The 22055-nt window shown below is 37.2% G+C and overlaps 1 protein-coding gene and 1 long non-coding RNA gene across 3 annotated transcripts in view; one reads left to right on the top strand and one right to left on the bottom strand.

Moving 5' to 3' along the window:
• Positions 1-19782, bottom strand: part of CCDC192 (coiled-coil domain containing 192) — a 200707-nt gene extending 180925 nt beyond the window's left edge. Inside the window, 3 exon segments of the mRNA XM_077768915.1 lie at positions 14767-14818; positions 19677-19741; positions 19744-19782. Of these exon segments, the coding sequence (XP_077625041.1) occupies positions 14767-14818; positions 19677-19741; positions 19744-19782 (156 nt within the window).
• Positions 1-22055, top strand: part of LOC144235361 (uncharacterized) — a 455442-nt gene that overhangs the window by 317009 nt on the left and 116378 nt on the right. The window lies entirely within an intron of this gene.

Here is a 22055-nt window from a genome sequence, read left to right as displayed (position 1 = left end):
CTTATAGTTTTCAATGTACAGATCTTTCACTTCCTTGATTGAATTTATTCCTAGCTATTTTACTGTTTTTGATGTGATTGTAAATCAGAATGTTTTCTTGATTTCTCTTTCTGATAGACCATTATTAGTATGTAGAAATGCAGCCTATTTCTGTATATTAACTTTGTATTCTGCAACTTTACTGTATTCATATATTAGTTCTAACAGTTTTTTGGTTGACTCTTTGGGTGTTCTGTGTATAGTATCATGTTATCTGTAAATAGAGTTTTACTTAGTTCCTTTCAATTTGTATACCTTTATTTCTTTTTTTGTGCCTAATTATTGTGGTTAGGACTTCCAATATGCTGTGAATAACAGTGGGAATAATGGCCATCCTTGTCTTGTTCCTAATCTTAGAGGAAAAGTTGTCAGCTTTTTACTGTTGAGTATATGAGCTATGGGTTTATCATAAATAACCTTTATTATGTTAAGGTACAGTCTCCATATCTACTTCATAGAGAGTTTGTATCATAAATGGATACTGAGTTTTGTCCAATGCTTTTTCTGCATCTGTTGAGATGATCATATGAGTTTTATCTTTCATTTTTGTTGTCTTTCGTTCAAATTGATTTGAGGATTGGAACCATTCTTACATTCCTGGAATAAATCCCACTTGATCATGATGTATGATCCTTTTAATGTATTGCTGAATTTGCTTTGCTAAAATTTTGCTAAGGATTTTTGCATCTCTGTTCATCAAGGATATTGGCCTTTAGTGTGTGTGTGTGTGTGTGTGTGTGTGTGTGTGTGTAGTCTCTGATTTGGGTATGGAGGTAATCCTGGTCTGGTAAAAGGAGTTTGGAAGCTCTGCATCCCCTTCAGTTTTTTGGAGAGTTTGAGAAGGATAGGTATTAAATTTTTGAATGATTGGTAGAACTCACTAGGATGTCATCTGGTCCTGGAGTTTGGTTTTGGGGAGGTTTTTGATTACAGATTCAATCTCCTGACGAGTAATTGGTCTCTTCAAATTTTCTATTTCTTCGTGATTCAGTCTTAGAAAATTATAAATTTCTAGGAATGTATCCATTTATTCTAGATTGTCTAATTTGTTGGCATATAATTGTTCATAGTAGTCTCTAATGTCCTTTGTATTTTTGTGATATCAGTTGTAACTTCTTCATTTCTTATTTTATTTATTTGAGCCATCTCTCAATTTTTCTTGGTGAGTCTAAGTAATGACTGTCATTTTTGTTTATCTTTTCAAAGAACCAGCTCTTAGTTTCATTAGTCCTTTCTATTATGTTTTTAGTATCCATTTCATTTATTTCCACTGTAATATTTATTATTTTCTTCCTTCTACTAACTTTGAACTTCATTTCTGCTTCTTTTCCTAGTTGCTTTAAGTGTAAAATTAAATTGTTAATTTGAGATTTCTTTTGTTTCTGAAGGTAGGCCTATATTATATTGCTATTAACTTCCCTCTTAGAACTGCTTTTGCTTTATCCCATTGATTTTAGTATGTCATATCTCTGTTTTAATTTGTGTCTAGGTATTTTTTTTACTTCTTCTTTGATTTTTCCTATGACCCAGTACTTGTTTAATAACATGTTGTTTAAATTATTTGTAATGTTTTATTTATTCCTGAGAGAGAGAGAGACAGCATGAGCAGGGGAGGGTCAGAAAGAGAGGAAGATAGAGAATCTGAAACAGGCTCCAGGCTCTGAGCTAGTTTTCAGCACAGAGCCGGACATGGGGCTGGAACCCACGAACCATGAAATCATGACCTGTGCTGAAGTCGGACGCTCAACTGACAGAGCCACCCAGGCACCCCAAATAATAACATGTTGTTTAATCCCCATGTATTTGTAGTTATTCTAGTTTTCTTGTAATTGATTTCTAGGTCCATGCCATTGTGGTCTGAAAAAAGAATCTTGATATGATTTCAGTCCTTTTGAATTTATTGAGAATTATTTTATGGCCTAAAATGTGATCCATCCTTAAAAACGTTCTTTGTACACTTAAGAAGAATGTACATCCTGCTGCTTTTGGATGGAATGTTCTATACATATGTATTAAGCCCATCTGGCCTAGTGTGCCATTTAAGGCAGATATTATTGATTATCTGTCTGGATGATCCATCCATTGATGTAAGTGGGGTGTTAAAACCCCCTACTGTTATTGTGTTGCTGGAAATTTCTCCTTTTAGATCTGTTAGTATTTGCCTTATATTTTTTGGTGTTCTTATGTTGGTGTATATATATTCATAAATGTTATATGCTCTTACTGAATTGACCCATTTATCATTATGTAGTGCCTGTCTTTGTCTTTTATCACAGTCTTTTAAAAAATCTACTTAGTCTGATATGAATATAGCTACACCAGTTTTCTGTTTTTATTTACATAACATATATTTTTTCATCCCTTCATTTTTAGTTTCTCTGTGTCTAAAGTGAATCTCTTATAGACAGTACACAGATGTGTCTTGTTATTTGCCCATTCAACCCCTTTATATCTTTTGATTGGAGAATTTCATCCATTTATAGTTAGAGTAATTATTGACAGATATGTACTTACTGCCATTTCTTCAGTTGTTTTCTGGCTGTTTTTGTAGTTCCTCTGTGTTCCTTTCTTCTTTCTCTCCCTTCCCTTCTGGTTTTATAACATTTTTTAATGTTATTGTAGTTTCCTTTCTCATTTTCTTTTGTGGATTTACAATAAGTTTTGCTTTTTGTCTCCTGTGCATGTCACATTTGTTATTCTATGTATCTATCAGTGTATTTTAAATTAGTAGCGATTTAGTTTTAAGCACATTCCAAAACTTTACATTATTGCTCCACATCTTATGTTTTTGATGTCACTTTTCACAGCTTATTATTTTATGTAATGCTTAACTAATTATAATTTTAGTTAATTTTACTACTTTTATTTTATCCTTCTTAGCAGCTTTATAAGTGGCTTGTATACTACCTTGACATTATATTTATCTTTTCTAGTGAGATTTTCACTTTTACATGTTTTCTTGTTTTTAATTTACACCTTTTCTTGTTAGCTTACAATAGTCCCTTGAATAATTCTTGTAATGCCAGTTTAATAGTGATGAACTCTTTATCTTTTGCCTGTTGGAAAACTCTTCATCTCCTCTTTAGATATGAATGATAGCATTGCTGGGTAGAATATTTTTGGTGAGAAGTTTTTGGGTTTGGTTTGGTTTGGTTTGGTTTCCATCAATTTGAATGTCATAAGCCATTTCCTTCTGGCTTGCAAAGTTTCTGCTGAGAAAATTGCTGATAGCCTTATGGGATTTTCCTTGAATATAAAATTTATTTTTCTCTTGCCACTTTTAGGATCTGTCTTCATCTTTAACTGTTGACATTTTTGTTTTAATGTGTTTTGGTATGACTCTCTTTGGATTCATTTCATTTGACATTCTCTGGAATTCCTGGACCTGGATGTCTGTTTCCTTCCTTAGGTTAGGGAAGTTTTCACCTATCATTAATTTCCTCAGATAAATTTTCTGTACCTTTCTCTTCTTTTTCTGGGACTTCTATAATAGAATGCTTACTCTTTATGTTGTTGTGAAGGTCCCTTAAGTTATTTTAATTTTTTAAAATTCTTTTGTCATTTTGCTGCTTTGTTTAGGTGAGTTCTACCACCCTCTCTTATAGCTTACTAATCTATTGTTCTCCTTTATCCAGTTTGCTATCGAATTCCTCTAGTGTATTTTCTCATTCAGTTATTGTCTTCTTCATGTCTGTGACTTCTGTTTGGTACTCTATGTTTTATGTTTCTTTACTGAAGCTTCATTCATCCATTCTTTTCCTGAGTTCAGTGAGCATCTTTATGACCATTACTTTGAATTCCTTATCAGGTGGATTACTTATCATTAAGGTCTTGTTCTTTTGTTTGGAACATATTTCCCTGTTTCTTTATTATGCTTGACTCTTTGTGTTTGTTTCTTTTTTTAATGTTTAATTATTTGTTTTGAGAGAGAGAGAGAGAGGAGGGTAAGGGCAGAGAGAGAGAGAAGAGAGAGAATCCCAAGCAGGCTTCTCATTGTCAGCATGGAGCCCAACATCAGGCTCAAACCCCAAACCATGAGATCATGACCTGAGCCAAAACCACGAGTCAGACACTTAACTAACTGAGCCACCAAGGCACCCCTGCTCTTTATGTTTGTTTCTTTGTATTCAGCAAAACAGCTGTATGTCACAGCCTTGAAGGGGTGACCTTGTGAAGGTGATGATCCTTCTCCTTTAACTTTGTCAAGCCCTTGGTTGTCTCTTGAACCTTTGTGATTCTCTTCACTGCCTGACTTATTCTTGACATACCTCATTGCTGGGTGTGTGTGAAGACCTGTCAGTGATCCAAGGGGAGGAATTTTATTTAGCACCTAGTTTCAGGTTGATTGGAAGTCAGATCCTTTAGCAGCAGCTTTTGAAGTATGACTTCCAGACCATGAGATCTAAAGGTGTCCCCTGGACAAGAGTTGCAAAACTCAGGGCTCCAGACATGCAAATAAGTCCCTTTCTGAGAAGTCTTATCAAGCTGTAGTGAGGCCAGGGCAGTAACCAAGAATGGTATCCCCTTGCTTAAATTCCCTGAATACACCTCCTTAGCTCTAGATATATGATAAACTTGAAGCCTATTCTTCAGGCTGAAGCTCCAGAGTAAGAAAATGGGCATTTTTCTAAATTTTTTTTTTAATGTTTTATTTATTTCTAGGAGAGAGAGAGAGATAGCGTGAGCAGGGGAGGGTCAGAGAGAGAGGGAGTCACAGACTGAAACAGGCTCCGGGCTCTGAGCTGGCAGTCAGCACAGAGCCCGACGCGGGGCTCGAACCCACTAACCGCGAGATCATGACCTAAGCGAAAGTCGGACGCTCAACCGACTAAGCCACCCAGGCGCCCCGAAAATGGGCATTTTTCAAGGATAGCTGGAGTTGTGTTTCAATCTGCTATCTGTACAGTGCCCTGAGGGTGGTGCCTGATCAGAACTGTCTTTCTGATTGTTACAGTCCCATGGAGCTCTGGAGCATCAGTCTTCATGTCCCGCAGATGATCAAGAGGTGTCCCCTGTCTGACCTGCATATACCCTCTGACTTTAGCAAGGCTGCTCAAAAGTGTATAGGCAGGGCTTCAGAAAGGCAATGGGAAAATGTTTTGACCACATGCACTTATGGGCTTTTGGCAATGAAGCAAGAGAGTGCCTTTCTGTGTGAGCATGCTGGCTTTAGGCTGGGAGTAAGAGAATGATACAACTGTTTGCCTGCTACAACTTACCTGCCCCAACTAGAGGTCAGGGAGCTTGCAACCAGTTGTGCTTTCCAGTCTCAGCAAATGCCCCAACTGCTCACCCTTGCCTGTACCACCAGGCATATGAGAATGCAGTATCTGAGCTCATCCACCTGCACTAGGACTCTATGTGGAAAATATAACAGTGCTTCCATCTCTGAGGGACATCTCAGCCATCCCCTATCTCTCTAGCCAATGCCCCTAGATAAACAAATGAATCTCTCTCACATATAGCCTGAGTACTTTTCAAGCTATGTTTTCTTTGAGTCTTTGGGTGAGTGAGACTACATGTGTGCTCTCCAAGAGCAGAACCTCAGTTTCCCATGGCACTTTGGGTTGGTTTTCCAAGCCAAATATACTGGGAGCTCATCTTTCCAATACAGATCCCAAGGGCTGGGGTGCCCATTGTAGGGCACCAATACCTTACTCTTCTAGGAGATGTGCCTGTCTGGTGAGATTCCTCCCTATTATGTTTGTGGCTGGGTGTGTGGGACTTACAAGACTATGTTTCTGCCTCTTCTACCCATATCATGTGCCTTTGATGCTTTGTTGGAGAAAGCAATTCTTCTAGTTTTCAGATCTTTTCAGAAGGAAATGATCAGTATACAGCTATAGATTGGGTGTGTCCACTGGAGGCTGTGAATTCAGGATATTCCTATGCCTCCATCTTGGACCCCTTCCTCCTAAATACTCTTTATATCTGTCAAACTTACGGGTAAAATATGATATCTAGGTTTAAAAAATTTTCATTTCTTTGCCTCCTATTATTTGGACATATTATTTGATATTTGTAAGTTTGGGCAGTTTCTTAGATAACTGTATATCTTAAAACTTCTGTAAATTTTGATTTGTGTCCTTTGTCCATTTCCTTTTTAAAGGCTAATTTTTTCCTCATTGATTTATATGTGACCTTAATATATTAAGGATGTTGTAATACATGTTACAAATATTTTCTATTAATTAACTTTGAATATTTATAAATGCTTCACAAATGGGTTGAAATAATGGTCTGTGGTAAATTTTCTTACAAGATAAAGAATTTCTGAGTCTAAATTAGCTTCTCATTTTTGTGTATTAATGCATAAATTTATCCAAGGAGACAGTCAACTTTTTGAGGAAGCAGACTCTAATCAAAACTTGGAGAAACATTTGATTTCTCCGAGCCTCATTAAGTACAGATAACATATCACATTGATTCACATGATTAGACATATTTTGAAATAACCAATTGACTCTGATACTTGATCTAAGACAAACTGCTCAGCTATTGACATGACACCCTGGGGCTATTATTTCCAGCCGCAAATGTCAGTTTAACAAAATTATCAAAACAAATTAATCTGATGTTATCTAATCTGCCTGATGAGACTGAGGGCAGCCAGAGGCCAAGCTTAATCCCTGAGATCCTGAATCCTTTATGCTTCTCCCTCCCAGATCACTCTCTCAATCTCAAGAAGACTTACTCCTTTGGGAAAGACTAGATTGAGTCACTGTCCTAGCCCTTTGGGAGGATATTCTCTCTTGGTTGAAAATCTGAAGTTTTGGAAAGTGTTTTTCTTCAGAACGCATCACTTGAAGTGTGCTCTCAAAGTCAACTGATTGATTAGATGGCCCCAAAACACACATGTCCTGTCTTCCTTTGCTCTAAACATTCAGGTTTTAGAAGTTGAGAAAATTTTACATGAAATGAGTTTATTCAGAATATTAATTCAGAGTAAACCTGGAAGCAAATTAAGTACGTATACTTAACTTGTATCTATTTAAATATATATACATTTAACTTCTGTCCCCTTTTTGTATTTCACAACTTCCTTCCTGCTACACATACAAACTTCTCAACATTTCTACCTTCACAGAAAATAAAACATGTCAGCACTACACCACACAAACCGGCATGCTTTCCCCAAATAATGCCCGTTGTCTGAAAGTTTTTGCCATTTAAAGGAGCCAAGTGGAAGGGGAAAAAAAATGTCACGGGCATTTGATGAAACAAATTTGCAGACATTCAAATGCTTCAGTTTCTAGAGGCCCTTTGCGCCACTGATGCCTCTTGGGGAAATTCTGAAAAACCTCCTATCTGTAAACAATCTGTTCCAGTGCCACATGTTTTCTAAATTTCTTTGCCTGCTGACATTTATAAAAACCAAAGGAGCACATTTGCATGTGAAAACAGGACCTTTTGTTTCTTATACATTTACTCTCTCATAGAAATTAAAATGAAATAGGTCATCTTGCCCAAATGCTTGTGAAGAATCATTTTCTAAAGAACACTTCCTAGTTCTTTGGCCAACCTCATTTTGAACTGCTAAAATCTTTTTTGTGGCCTCTGTTCTCAAGTTAAATAGAACTTATTATTAAAATAAGAAATTCTAGAGCTAATATTTTCTTTCCTTTTGTATCTATCTATAGCATTGCTTTTTATTTTCCTTAGGTTAATTCTTTAAAAAAATTTTTTTAATGTTTGTTTATCTTTGAGAGACAGAGACAGACAGAGCATGTGTGGGCGAGGGGCAGAGAGAGAGGGAGACACAGAATATGAGCTGTCAGCACAGAGCCCAAGGCGGGGCCCAAACTNCCCAGTAAAGAAATGGGCAGAAGATATGAACAGACACTTCTCCAAAGAGGACATCCAGATGGCCAACAAACATATGAAACGATGCTCAGCATCCCTACTCATCAGGGAAATATAAATCAAAACGACACTGAGATACCACCTCACACCAGTCAGAGTGGCTAAAATGAGCAAATCAGAGAACACGAGATACTGGTGAGGATGTGGAGAAACTGGCACCCTCTTGCACTGTTGGTGGGAATGTAAACTGGTACAGCCCCTCTGGAAAACAGTGTGGAGGTTCCTCAAAAAATTAACACTAGAACTCCCCTATGACCCAGCAATAGCACTGCTAGGAATTTACCCAAGGGATATAGAAATGCTGAGGCATAGGAGCACATGTACCCCAATGTTCATAGCAGCACTCTTTTTTCTTTTAAATTTAGTTTTATATTACTGTAACTTTTATCCAGCAAAATCTTTTTGAAAATTCTTCTAGGCTTATGATATGATTTCACTTCCTCAGCTCTTGAAGGCTATTTTAAACCATGTGTCTTCTTTGACTAATGGCATAGGAGCAAAAGTGGTGCATCTAAATTCCAATTTACCCCTCCTTCCATTGCTGCCTGCCCAGACTGTAGAAATGCACTCCCAGGGAAGCTTCCTTCCAGAGGCTCTTAGTAACTGAGATGAATAGAGTCCCTCTCTATCACACCTTGGATAGGTATAAAAAAGAAGTAATTTCTTCAGATAAACAAAATATTAAGTCATTTGTCAACTGTAACTGATAACATGCAAAAATTTTGATGACAGTCATATAAAATTAAAATGAATTGAAGTTTTGATCTTTCTTGATAATAACCAAAGGAAAAAATATATTTTTCACCAGTTACAATACTATGATCACTGCCATCATTCTATGCACTGCTTGACCTGAAATCTCTGTTGAAGTCGCTTCTTTGATAGCATTTAGGCTCTATGATTTTGGTAGATGGTTGCACAGGGACAGGGTGAGGATGGGGACAGGAGAGCATGATATGGACCAGCCCCTCATTTCCTGCAAGATCTTAACACAAAAGAAGCTATATGAGAGGTTGAACAATGGCTAAACACTCCAACTAACATCTCACATCCCCGCATCTGGGAAGATAACATTACTCTTTCAGAGTAATGGCAGATACTATCTAGATAACTAGCAGATATTCCTAGAAGTGAACATTCAATTTCTATACCATTTGTGTTCTTTTGTGGGGAAAAAGCCAATTTTTAGATTGAATAACTAGACATTATCGTACTTTATTAAATGAAATCTTTTGCTTCCTGAAAGTCTGCAAACATATACTCATTAAATCTTTTATATAAAGAAAGATTTCTCTGAAGGGCAATCAAAGTCACAAGGACAGTTTCTATTCACATCATTTGTCTTGCCCTCAGTGACAGCACAGTGGCTGTTTTGCATTTCTTATGAATTTCCATTTGCAAAACCTTATACGTTAAATTAGACCTATTTGGATTTTTTAGGTTAGGGTCTCTGGAGAGCATCTTACTGGAGACACCTCTTGGGAGCAACACTTATAAAGGAAAAGAGAAGTGAGAATGCAACAGCAGCCTTAGCAATTCTATGGGAGCTGTGAATTGGGCCTGGCCTTACAGAATTGTCCTCCGTCTAAGGAAGGGGACCTGGTCCTGCAGCCCTGCATCATTGGATACAGGTCGATCCCATGAAGATGGATTACCATAGAGCAATGTAGCTCTTTCAGCTGAGGGAAGTTCCTAGAGAGAGACTCGCTTTGAATCACCATCAAGCATGATTAACTCAAAATAAAGCCTAGATCTAAATGTGAAACCTCAAACTCAAAGACTGTAGGAAGAAAGCAAGAGAAAATATTTGTGACCTCAGGCAAAGAATTTTTAGATCAGATACCAAAAGGATGATCCATGAGAATACCAAGTGATAAAGTAGACTTCATAAAAATTAATAACTCCTGCCCTTCTGAAGACACTTAAGAGAATGAAAAGAGTAACCACAGGCTGGAGAAAATAGTTGCGAAACACATATCTGAAAAGTTTCTTGTGTCTAGAATACATAAAGAGCTCTAATCCAATAGTAAGAAACAAAACAACTTAAACATGGACAGAAGATTTCAATAGATATTTCACCAGATAAGACATAAAGATGGCAAATAAGCACATGAAAAGGTGCTCAATACTATTAGCTATTAAGGTAATGAAAATTAAAACCACACTGAGATACTACTACATTAGAGAGGCTAAGACTTGAAAGTCTGACCCTACCAAGGTTGGAGAGAATATGGATCAACTAAAACTCTCACACACTGCTGGTGGAAATGTAAAATGATACTATCACTTTGGAAAACAGTTTCACAGTTTTTAAGAAAGTTAAATTACCATATGATTCAATCACTTCACTCTTAGGTACTCACCCAGGAGAAAAGAAAGCATATGTCCACACAAAGACTTGTATGTGAATGTTTATAGCAGCTTTATTCGTCAGAGTCAAACACTGGAAATAACCTAAATGTTAGTCAACAGGTAAATGGATAAACAAACAAACTGATGCATTCAATATAGTGGGGTACTATTCAATAAAACTTAATTATTGAAAGACTACAACATGGATGACTCTCAAAATAATTTTGCTAAGTAAAGAAGTCAGTAAAGGGGGTACATACTGTATGATATACTAATATATATACACCTGTGCTTTAAGTCAATGTTTCAAGTGATTTAAAGGAATCTTCCTATTTATTCTTATTATAAGATCAATATAGAAATGCATCAATATATCACATACTCCATTTATACAAAGCTCAAGGAAATGCAAGATTATAGACAGTGGCATAAGGCAGATCCTTGAGAATGGTATATATGCAGGTGAGAGAGATTAGAGAGGAGTATGAGAGACCCCTGGGGGTGATGGATACTTCATTCCCTTAACTGGTTTGTATGCATATGTCAAATTCAACTTGGACACTTCAAATTTGCAAGTTTGCTTCAGTAAAAGAGATGAAAGAAAGAAAGAAAGAAAGAAAGAAAGAAAGAAAGAAAGAAAGAAAGAAAGAAAGAAAGAAAGAAAGAAAAGAAAGGAGGAAAGGAGGAAAGGAAGAAAGAAAGAAAGAAAGAAAGAAAGAAAGAAAGAAAGAAAGAAAGAAAGACCAACAATAAGAAAAGGAAGCAAGCAAAAGAAGAGAAAAGGTAAAAGAGAGGAAGAGAAATAAAGAGCAGAGGAAAGAAAGAAATCCAAAACAAAAAGTTCTGAGACATCATTTCTCAGCTATTGAAGTGGGGAAAAAAATAAATGCATATATAATCCATTTTATAGAACAGCCACAAATCTTTATATTTCAACATACATAGAGATGCAATTCTATATTGATCTCATTCTCAGAATAAGTAGAAAAATTTCCTTTAAATCACTTGAATTGTTCCTTTAAAGCACAAGTGATATATTAACAGATTATTTGAAAGTTTATTCCTCAATGGGATGGATTTTCTGAAAGCCATTTTAGAATATTAAAATTTAGAAATATCAGAACGAGACCAAATACATGCTTTTTATGAACATAATACTATATCATAGCAAATACTAAAAGAAAAAGAGAATGTATACATTGGGCACAATTTAAGGCATTGCTTGCCTTCCCCAGTTTACACAAAATATTTCAGCTTCTTTAAGTTAGTTTTGGAAAGCTGACTTTCTGTGTACTGTGCTATGAATTTGACCTCACAAATTAAAAATAAGAAAGTGCTTTCATACTTTCAGCACCTAGAATAATAATTCTTTAATGAAGTCATCATTAAATTACAACTTGAAAGACCAATGCTTTCTGAAGTTTTCTAATAAGCTTAGTTTTGTACCATGAGTGAAATACTTTGTACATACTGTAGCATTAATGAATTCATACCCACACCCTCACTTGTGGATGTGCCCCTCCACATAACTAGTGACATCATATGTTTTACATAATTCATTTCTATGTGTCACAGTGGGTCAGGAATAGTTCAGAGGAAGAAATCCTGAGCCAGGTGTCCGGTTCAGGTCAAGCCTCCTTTCAATAGAATTTTTATTTCCTAAACAGTTTCAAATGAGGTGATTTATATGCACTAGCTGTTCTCTGTCAGAAGATATTAAAATGCAGCAAAGGCAACAGTTTAAATAACATTCTAATCCTCCAACAGGCCCAAAAGAATAAGGTGCAGATAAAAACAGGGACAGCCTGGCACCTGAGATGTGGATCTAAGAAAACTAACACTGCATTATTTCATAATGTTCCTGCTGTATAGTGAACATAGATTTCATTTGGTCATTCAACATCTGAAAAGTTTCTCAACCTCCCTGAATCTCAATTTCTTAATTTCTAAAGTGTTAATAATAAGAAGAAAAGAATCAATATGATAGTGATAATTCTTAAAACCATGGCCATCTGCTGCATAGGAATCGGCATCTGTCCATCACCTAATAGCCTGGGGCTCATCCATTTGTTCTAGTTCAAACAAGAATGATTGAGTGCTGTTTTGGTAGCAGAGACTCTATCCTGGGGACACAGAGATGAATAAAGAAATGCCAGTTGTTACCCTAAGAAGGCAGCTTACCAGACGAGTTCAAAAATTAAAGGAGCATTCAGAGAATAGTGTAGTAAAGGCAGAAAGGGAACCACCATCTTCAGATAGGTTTGAGAGCATATTTCATTATGCTTGGGTGGTGGAGATATCTTCACAGAATTAAACAGGTTTCATCCTTCAATTTCAATCTCTTCTGTTAGAGCAAACTGCGGCTATTTTAAAAGACGCATCTGATGGGGTTCCTCGGTGGCTCAGTCGTGAGGCATCCGACTTTGGCTCGGGTCATGACCTCACAATTTGTGAGTTGGAGCCCTACATCAGACTCTGTGCTAGTAGCTCAGAGCCTGGAGCCTGCCTCGGATTCTGTGTCTCCTTCTCTCTCTGCCTGTCCCCCAATTGTGCTCTGTCTCACTCTCTCTTTCTCAAAAATAAATAAACATTAAAAAAATGTTAAAGAGGCATCTGAGAGCCACCTGCAGTTTGGTTCCTCATGATACATAGCAGAATCAGTTCTGCTGAGTGACCGTTCCAAGAGTTGCAAGATTTGAAAGGCATTGTCTGATGAAGAGACAGCACTAATTACAGATACATTATGGCCTTGAGCTCTCTAATTCTAACCTCCTCCAGCTAAATGTATTCTTTTAGAAATGTAAAAACACAGTAGAACACAGAAGAACCAGCTACTTCCAGCCCCCAGGATCCCAACTGTATTAAATGCAAATTGAAAGAAGTAGACTCTGAACTCCAGGAAGCTAATTGGGAGCCCAGAGCAGAAATCCTAAATGTGGTAATTGGCACCTTGTCCTTTCCAGTGTCATATGCAGCCAACTAGAGGGTTACCTCTGGGGTGCTAATTGATTAGCATTGTTAGAGAAAAAGACAATAAACAGAGATTGGTGAACTGAATGAAGTCTTTCAAAAATTTTCAAAACTGCATTTTAACTGCTAACCCAAGGGTTCCAAGCAGAGAAAATAATGTTTTATGTGATACTAGTGAGGGATATTTTCTCTATGGGCAACAGAATTACAAATAGTTCTAACATATACATTTAAAAACCTTCATTATTAGGCTTTTTTTTTTTTGCTAGCTAAAAACAAGCAATATAAGATTAAATAATCACTATAGTAAGAAAGAAGATTTTTAATAAAGTTTATATTCTACCAATCTAAGTTGGTCTCTCTTGACTTTTATTTCTTTAATAAAACCCCTTCTCCTGAAAATAATTATGGATTTGAGAGACAACTCCAGTCTATCTGGGGCCAGGTTAAATGAACATAACTTAGAATAGAGATGTTAATGCTTTGAAAAAAATAACTGCAGGAGTGATGTTCTGGGCATACACTTCACTAGATTATTTGTTCTTAGCTGGCGATGCTGATATGGGATGGGAGTGGTAGAGGTTGAATCCAGAAAGAAACAGAGAAATGAAAGAGTGAAGTCCCTTGCCCTCACAGGGAGCCAATTTTAACGCTATCGACTCCAAATAACTATACTCCCATTTACTTGTTGGTACTTTACCAACCTTTTTCATAGCCCAAACATCTTATTTGAGGTAGACTGTTAAAACTCATCATCCTCATTGCATGGATGAAAAATAAGACCCTGGTCATTATCACTTGGTTATTATCTCGGTTTTGGGATTGTTCTAGAAATGTCTATGATGGAGTCTAGAGGATCCTTACTGAAATTGAATCAAGGGTATACAGCTTATTTTTTCTTTAGGGGAAATCCTCTAATTCACATAAAAGTGGAGAACTAGTGTAATGAATTCCCAGGTCTCCATCACCCAACCTCAATACTTCTCAACAACCCACACTCCCACTACCTGGGGCATGAGTAGGTACTAACTGAGGCTCTGGTAAAAAGGACCTAAGTATCCCAGGGCATGACAGAGCCCAGAGAAGAGAAGAGACCTCAAGGGTCAGAACTAGGTATGTCCTTTGCTGACTTGAAAGAGTGTGAACTAGAAATATCTGGAATAGACTGTGATTTAACCCTTAGCCTAAATAAACCAAATAATGTGATTTACCCGATCTGTACCTTGTTTGAATACCAGAATTTCCTCCTATATAAGCAAACACTTATTTTTGTAGTAACCAGGATGTCCACGATATTGTGTGGCTACACCATAGCTCACCTAGTTTTCTTACTGCCCAGTAATATCACTTAGCTGGCACTCTGCCAACTTTGCCTCGTTATACTAGAAAAAGAACATTCCATGATTTATTTTTAAGATCTTTACTAATGAAATGTGAAAACAAAACTACATCAGGAGAATCTCAACATTCATTAAAGAAGTTAAAGTTTTATTAATTGTAATGCTTTATGAAAAAAGAATGTCTGCAAACTTCATTTCTTACCGGCATCTTGTTTCTCTGTTGTATATTTGACTCTGAACTTGCAGATGTGATGCTGAAATAAAATAAGAGTTTAGAATTCCAAAATTTAATTCAGATATGCACACGCTTATATACACACATACATGCCCCCACGTTAAATAGATCATTACACTGTGACATTGAAGATAATTGTTCTAAAGTATTTCCTCCAAATGTCAATTTCTGAACATTTCTAAAGGAAATCAAAACTATGGAATGTAAACTTCACTCAAAGAAGATAAAATGGCCTTTAAAGGTTCTCTTGAGAATAAGCAGTCTGAACAGTACAGTCTGTTCTGAAAACCTGCCTTATCTCTTATTTCAACTAAAAAAAGAAAAAGAAAAAGTGGAAGAAAGCATATCATCCTGTGAAAACAGCAGACTTGGGAATTCTTTGTCTCCTACACTGTTCCTCAATCAGTCTCTCTTTCTGGGATCATATCCAGTAGTTTACAAACATGCTGTTATTTACTGCATCTTGAGCTCTCTTAACCCTTTTCTTTCTGCTTGATTACTCTGACCCCCTTTATAACGAAGCCATATCTTCACTATCTCTAATTCCTTCCCTCCTTGCTTTTTGTTAAAGCAGCTCCATTCAGATCCTGACAAGTACCACCCTATAAACTGCACTTAATTCATCAGTGATCTCCACATTGCTGTTATCGCTATAATCATTTGTCACATCTCACATGACATGACAGCTTTTGACATGATTCATCACTTCCTCCTTGACACGCTCTCTTCACTTGGCTTCCAGAACTTCCTAAGGTCCCAGATTTTCTTCCTGTTCCACTTACTGCTCCTTCTCAGTATGCTTTGTTGGTTCTCTCTCTGTCTCTGAGTTCTCACTTTTGGCAGTTTCCCAGGCTTCCTCTCTCCTCTACCCATATCCACTCTGTTGATGATGTCATCCAAACTCACAGCTTTAAGTTCATCAATATGCCGATCACTGCCAAGGACACATTTCCAGACTTCTCTCTAGAATTCCAGATTCATTCGTGCAATTGCCTTCTTGACCTCTCCACCAGGATGTCTAATAGATATCTCAATTTCAACATTTTCAAACCTAATTCTTAATTCCTACCCCCAACCCTCTGCTCACAGTCTTCCCTGTCTCAGGTAATGATGATGACATCCTTCCACTTGCTAAGGCTGACACCTTGACTTCTCTTTCTGTGTCAGAACTTATAAGCAATTTTAACAGGAAACTCTTGGCTCTACAATCAAACTACTTTCAGTGTCTGACCAACTCTTACCATCTTCACTGTTAACACCCTGGTTTAAGCCTCAAGCTACTATCTGCTCTTGCCTGGATTTTTCCATTAAACTCCAGAATGGGACACTCTACATTCTATTTTCAGTACACCTACCATAATGAATATCACTTCGCTCCTCTGCTCAAAACCCTCCAGTAACTGATTTCATTTCACTCCAAATAAAAGCCAAAACGCGTGTAATGGTGCATGAGGTCCTACAAATGTCTCACCAGTTCACCTTTCCCATGTACTGTAGGACTCCTTCCTACTCCCCACTTCCCCCTCCCATACAACTCCACCTTTGCCTCTTTGAATTCATCTCATGCTCTCCTCAGTCAGTCACGTTGGCTTCCTCGCATAGGTTCCCATTTCAAGTCTTTCTGCCAGGAACATGTACTCCACACTTGCCTGCTTGGCTCTTTTCCACTCCCTTCTTGTCTTTGTTCAAATAACCTTTTACAGTGAGGCCTACCGTATGCACCTCCTTTAAAATTGACCTCCCCACCCTCTATCCATCCTCATCACCTTGTTTAATTTTTCTTTGCTGTACTTACCACCTTCTAGCATCCTACGGAATTTGTTTATTATATTTACTGTACCTCCTCCCAGTTGAAAGTACAACATTCTTGAAGATAAGGAATTACTTCTATTTTGTTATCCTTAGCGTCTTGAAGAAGACTAGGATGGTCTGTAAATATTTATTAATGAATGAATGAATCCAGGGATGATTTTGTAAACCTCTAATCTTTGTAACTCTTGTTCTACTGGTGCCAACCAATAAGCCTTATTTTAAAATCCTAGGGTGCTCTTATTGTTTTCTGTCCTACTATCTCCCTCACAAATATATTCTTTTATTTCCATGTTATTGTGCATGTCTCTCACTTTTCAAAACAATATGCAACCAATTAAAATGTTCGCCAAGTAATCAGTGACAATTGAACGAAGTTAATTAGATTCCCACTCAGTAGAAGGACACACTGGGGTTCTGAGAGATGTAATTGCTCTTCTCACATCATACCAAATCAGCAAAAACCAGTATTTTGGTGCTTTCTACTTGACAGCACCTCTTTATCATGTAATGGAAAACAAACCTTTGCCATCATATTGCTGGGCAAAACCACAAATGGTTTTGAAGGATCTTAATAAGCTGCCCCCTCTTACCATCTAACTAATTTTATCATCTATCAGTGGATCTTACAAAAATGACATTTTCATCAAACTGTACTACCCAGTAGTCCCAGAATATGTGTTAATCCTTTCATTGGTGGTTTCCTCTGACAAAAATGCTCTTGCTCTATTCTCTGTTTGTTAAAAGCTTACCTATTCTTCATACCATGACTCAAATTCTGCCTCTTCCTGAAGCTTCTTTGATCCTACCAGCCCAGACTGTTTCGCCTCTGTGTCCACAAGTAGTGTTTGGACATCTGTCTTTCATAGCCCTGATTACATTTCATCATGTAAATAATTATTTGTCTGCCTATGTTTTTGTATTTCTCAGGGACACCTCCTAGAGAACAAGGAATATCCTTATTTATTTTTTATTCACCCAATGATACACCAAGCAAGAAATTAATAGGTGGTCACTGAATGAATCCAAACAAATAATTAAAAAAAAACACAAAACATTGTGGGTACAGTACCCTTAAATGCATATTCGGATGTACAACAAATGTTCAACTGAAACCACCTTCTTTTAATAATGCCTGAAGCAAAACTACCCATTTAAAAGTGAAGGAGCTTTGGCTGCCTGACAATAATATTTAAAGGTCATGAGTCATGGCCTCAGAGTAACCATAGCTACTCAGCATACACAGTACAAGATATGTTTGTAACATAATTCAGAAAAAAAAGCTTTAGAAAGCCTATTATCCTTGAGAGAAAACAAATTAGAATTAACAATTGTATTTATGAAGCTTGTTTTTATTGCATTCGTTTTGTTTTTACTTCAGGGTTCATGGAAAAATAGAAAATTCTTTAAATTTCTATCAGCAGGGAGTATTAATATGACATCTCAGCTTTCAGTAATTTTTTTTCTTAGTAATTGATAAGAACTGTAGTATTCCCTTCCTTTAAGTGAAATATCTATCTGTTCTCCAAACTTTGTGCCGTTTTTGTTTGTTTTTCGTTTTTTTATGTTGGAGTAGTAATCAGTTACCACTTAGTCCATGTGATTAACAGATGTTCATAAAACTGGTTTGAAAATACAGCTATTGAGCAGCTGATTCTTCTTGGGAAAATGCCTTTTTTAGTCCCTAGGTTAATTGCATCCAAGGCCTAACCCTCTTTTCTCAGACCAGCATAGGAGCAAATTCCTATTTGATTTCTATGAACTATAGACAGGATTTGCCCCAAGGGCATGAGAAGAAGAGGGGAGAGAGAAGTAGAGCAGATGACCAGGCACATCTGACCAGTTTGCTCCTGCTTAGAAGTGAAGAAGCTGAAGTGAACCCATCTGAGGGTTAACCAAGGTAGCATGTCCTCTGCTGTATCCCACATCAAAGCCCTGCTCTCTACTTGCACAGAACACTCAGTTCCATATACTAGGAGAACAAAAACACCAATGATAATTTGCACTGAGAGCAAAGTCCTGCTTTTCACTTGGCTTCCCTGCTGGTTGTACACTGGGCTATTCATTTCAAAGTTGTTAATCACAGGGGCACTTTCTCTTCAGTCAGTAACATTACGTTCACCTCTCTGATTGTCAGCACATTGATTATCTCTTTAGGTGCTGTGTTCAGGAAAATTAAAAGAACATGGGTGTTTGCTAACTCTCATCTTCTTTAACAGGCAAAAGACTCCATCCCTCCAGAAGATTGTCTTTTGAAGGTCACAGACCTTTCTGCACACAGAAACAACATTTCAAATAAAATTTTGGGGGATTTGTGAATTTCCCACAGCATCTGTGGACCATAGACCCAAGGTTAAAAGCAAATGAAAACAAGACCCATCCATTTCATGTAACAAAAATACATTTTAAAGCCTAACTAAGCAGAACTGAAATTACATGTGTACATAATACAACACAGCATTCTCCACAATCCACCTCTTTCTACAGAGGAGGCATGGTCCTCTCCTATGCCAGGAGTAAAAGAAAATGCTAATTGGCAGGTATTTCTATATTTGAAGGGAAAATGAGTATTGCGCCAACGTGCAGATTTTCCAGTAACTAACTGTAGATCAGTTATAAAGGTGAATTTTACTTCCATATGTGTAGCCACAGTAGGTTTGCGTTTTTATTTGAGGAGAGTTGGAATGACCTAGCTTCTTTTGTGGATATCTCCTGGCAAGGGAGCAGCGAAGGTGACATTTCATTACAGTGGTTCTAATAAAGGGTTGGCTCAGCCTTCCCTTCTCATGCCAATAAAATAGTTGGAGTGAGTATGTGATTTTGAGAAGAGGAAGTAAGGGACATTTTATTCATTCAACAAATATTTATTGAACACTATTGCATGTCAGACCCTGCCCTATGAAAGCATCATTCAAAGAAAAGGGTCATTTCCCAGGAACAGGTGAAAAGACTTTTTAATATTTTTGCCCCAGGTTTTAAAGAAATATATCTCTGAAGCACTGAGTAAAGTCCACTTTACCTAGAAATTTCCAAGAATTCTTTTGGGACAGAAGGAGCTGGGAACTCACCTGCTTCTCCGTGGGGTTTCAGACCCTGGGACCACAGATTTCTTGCTATAGCATTCTCCCATCTCAAATCAAGCCCACTGGGATACCCTGTCCATAGGAAGGACATTAACTATCCCCACGCCTTAGTGTTAGAATCCTTGTTACTGCTCTACTGTTTCCTGTTGCTAGGCAACCACAATGGCTGTGGGAAGAACAGTTAACTTCCCAAAGAAAAAATCTCAATTACAAAGCCACAGTAACCCCTCACAACATCTCACAAATCAGATCCAGGCATGAGTATTAATGAGGAATCGCCACATAGTCATCATTTCTGGAAAGCGCACTCCAAGTACGCCAGAAGCAGTGGTTCTGTGCTCAAGCCATGGCCTGTTTTGCATCTAAAACCAGTGCTAACAGTCACACTGCTTGTCTAAGAGGGGTGCATATGAAGAAATTAATTGGTTTACAGGCTAACAGTAGTTTTTGCACAGACTATCCCCAGCTTGTGATGATATTCCTTACCTGGGACCCATAGACCCCAGACAGAAGATCCTACCTGGCCACATTCCAAGGCTTCTTTCCTGATGCAGGATTGCAGAGATGGTAATTTGTGCCTGATTAGCTGGCATTCCACTCACTGTCACAGCTCATCTGCATCACTGCTCCTTCTTTCCTTTGCTTGTCTAAAAGCATGAGCCACTTCCTCCCAGACAGTTGCTACATCTCTCCCTGGGTGGATTTGTGGACCCTGATTAGCCTGTATTCACTCCACTTCCTGCTCTCACAAGAAGTACATATAGGACTTCTGCAGTCTACTAATCAGAATCACTCCTGGGTTTGGATCCCTTATGTCCTAGGCTCACCCAAGCCCCATAACACAGCCCATCCCAAAATAACTTAGATTGGTAAGACTGCAGTTTTTCCAATCACAGAATTTGTTTCTAGGTATAGAGCAAATTAGATCAAATAACTACAATAGTAGTGGAAATAACTGAACTTATTAGTTAAAAAGTGTAACTCTGAACAAAGTTACCAACTATGGAGAAGTTGGTGCTCTGGGTGGAAAAATCAACACTAACTAGGTAGATGTGGAAATATGAAGATTGGGTATTGGCTTTGCATCCAGTTAATAGCCTCTGTGGAATATACTTTAAGTATACCTTTCTCTCTTTCTCTCTATACCTTAGGATTTTTTTAATTTTTTCATTTGCTTTTAAATTTTTGTTTATTTTTTTAAATTTACATCAAAGTTAGTTAGCATATAGTGCAACAATGATTTCAGAAATAGATTCCTTAATGCCCCTTATGCATTTAGCCCATCCCTCCTCCCACATCCCCTCCAGTAACCCTCTGTTCTCCGTATTTAAGAGTCTCTTATGTTTTTGTCCCCCTCCCTGTTTTTATATTATTTTTATTTCCCTTCCCTTATGTTCATCTGTTTTGTATCTTAAACTTCTCACATGAGTGAAGTCATATGATATTTGTCTTTCTCTGACTGACTACTTTCGCTTAGCATAATACTCTCTAGTTCAAATACACGTAGTTGCAAATGGCAAGATTTCATTCTTTTTTATTGCTGAGTAATACTCCATCGTATATATATATACTACATCTTCTTTATCCATTTATCCATCGATGGACATTTGGGCTCTTTCCATACTTTGGCTGTTGTTGATAGTGCTGCTATAAACACTGGGGTTCATGTGTCTCTTCAAAATAGCATTCCTATATCTGTTGGATAAATCCTTAGGATTTTTATTTATAAAAGACTTACTCAAGTTGTTTCTGTCATCCCTTCCAACTCTAACATCCTGTTATGTTTCCTTAGCTTATCTTATTAAAAAACCCACAAGGTGCATTATACTTTAGTGCATTTTAGAGGAATGTGCAGATGTTCAATATTGGTTCATACCAAGTTATGAAAAAAAGGTCATCTCAATAATGGCTGGTGAAAGGCAATGTAAGCACTAATTATTTATAATGTTATTAATCTTATCTTNCAATAACAGACTTTCAAAAAGTCCTTGAAAAACAAAGTGACTCTTCCACTGTTAATCCTCTTTAAATGAATATTATCAGAGAAGGATTTCAAAGGACATGGTGAAGAAATTAGCAGGTTTATTGAAGACATCTCGGTCTGCACAATTATTGACTGACCAGGCAAAATAAAAAACAAACAAATAAAAAAGATACTGGTTTTTATGATTAAGTTGAAGAAAAGTCCCTATGCATGAAAGTCATTGAAGTGGTCTAATTTTAAAAGCTGGTCTGAACTACAATTTGCCCTGTAGTTTCAAGGAAAAAAAAATGAGTGTTTTAACAAAACTTCTAGAAATATATATAAAGCATTGGTACTTCCACCATCAACAATATTTTAAACTAAAAAAACTAAGCTCATCA

The sequence above is a fragment of the Crocuta crocuta genome, unplaced genomic scaffold (assembly GCF_008692635.1).
Source record: "Crocuta crocuta isolate KB4526 unplaced genomic scaffold, BGI_CrCroc_1.0 scaffold64, whole genome shotgun sequence".
NCBI classification, from domain to species: Eukaryota; Metazoa; Chordata; class Mammalia; order Carnivora; family Hyaenidae; genus Crocuta; species Crocuta crocuta.
Note: the sequence above shows the minus strand (reverse complement) of the source record. Positions and strands in the feature narration are given on the sequence as shown.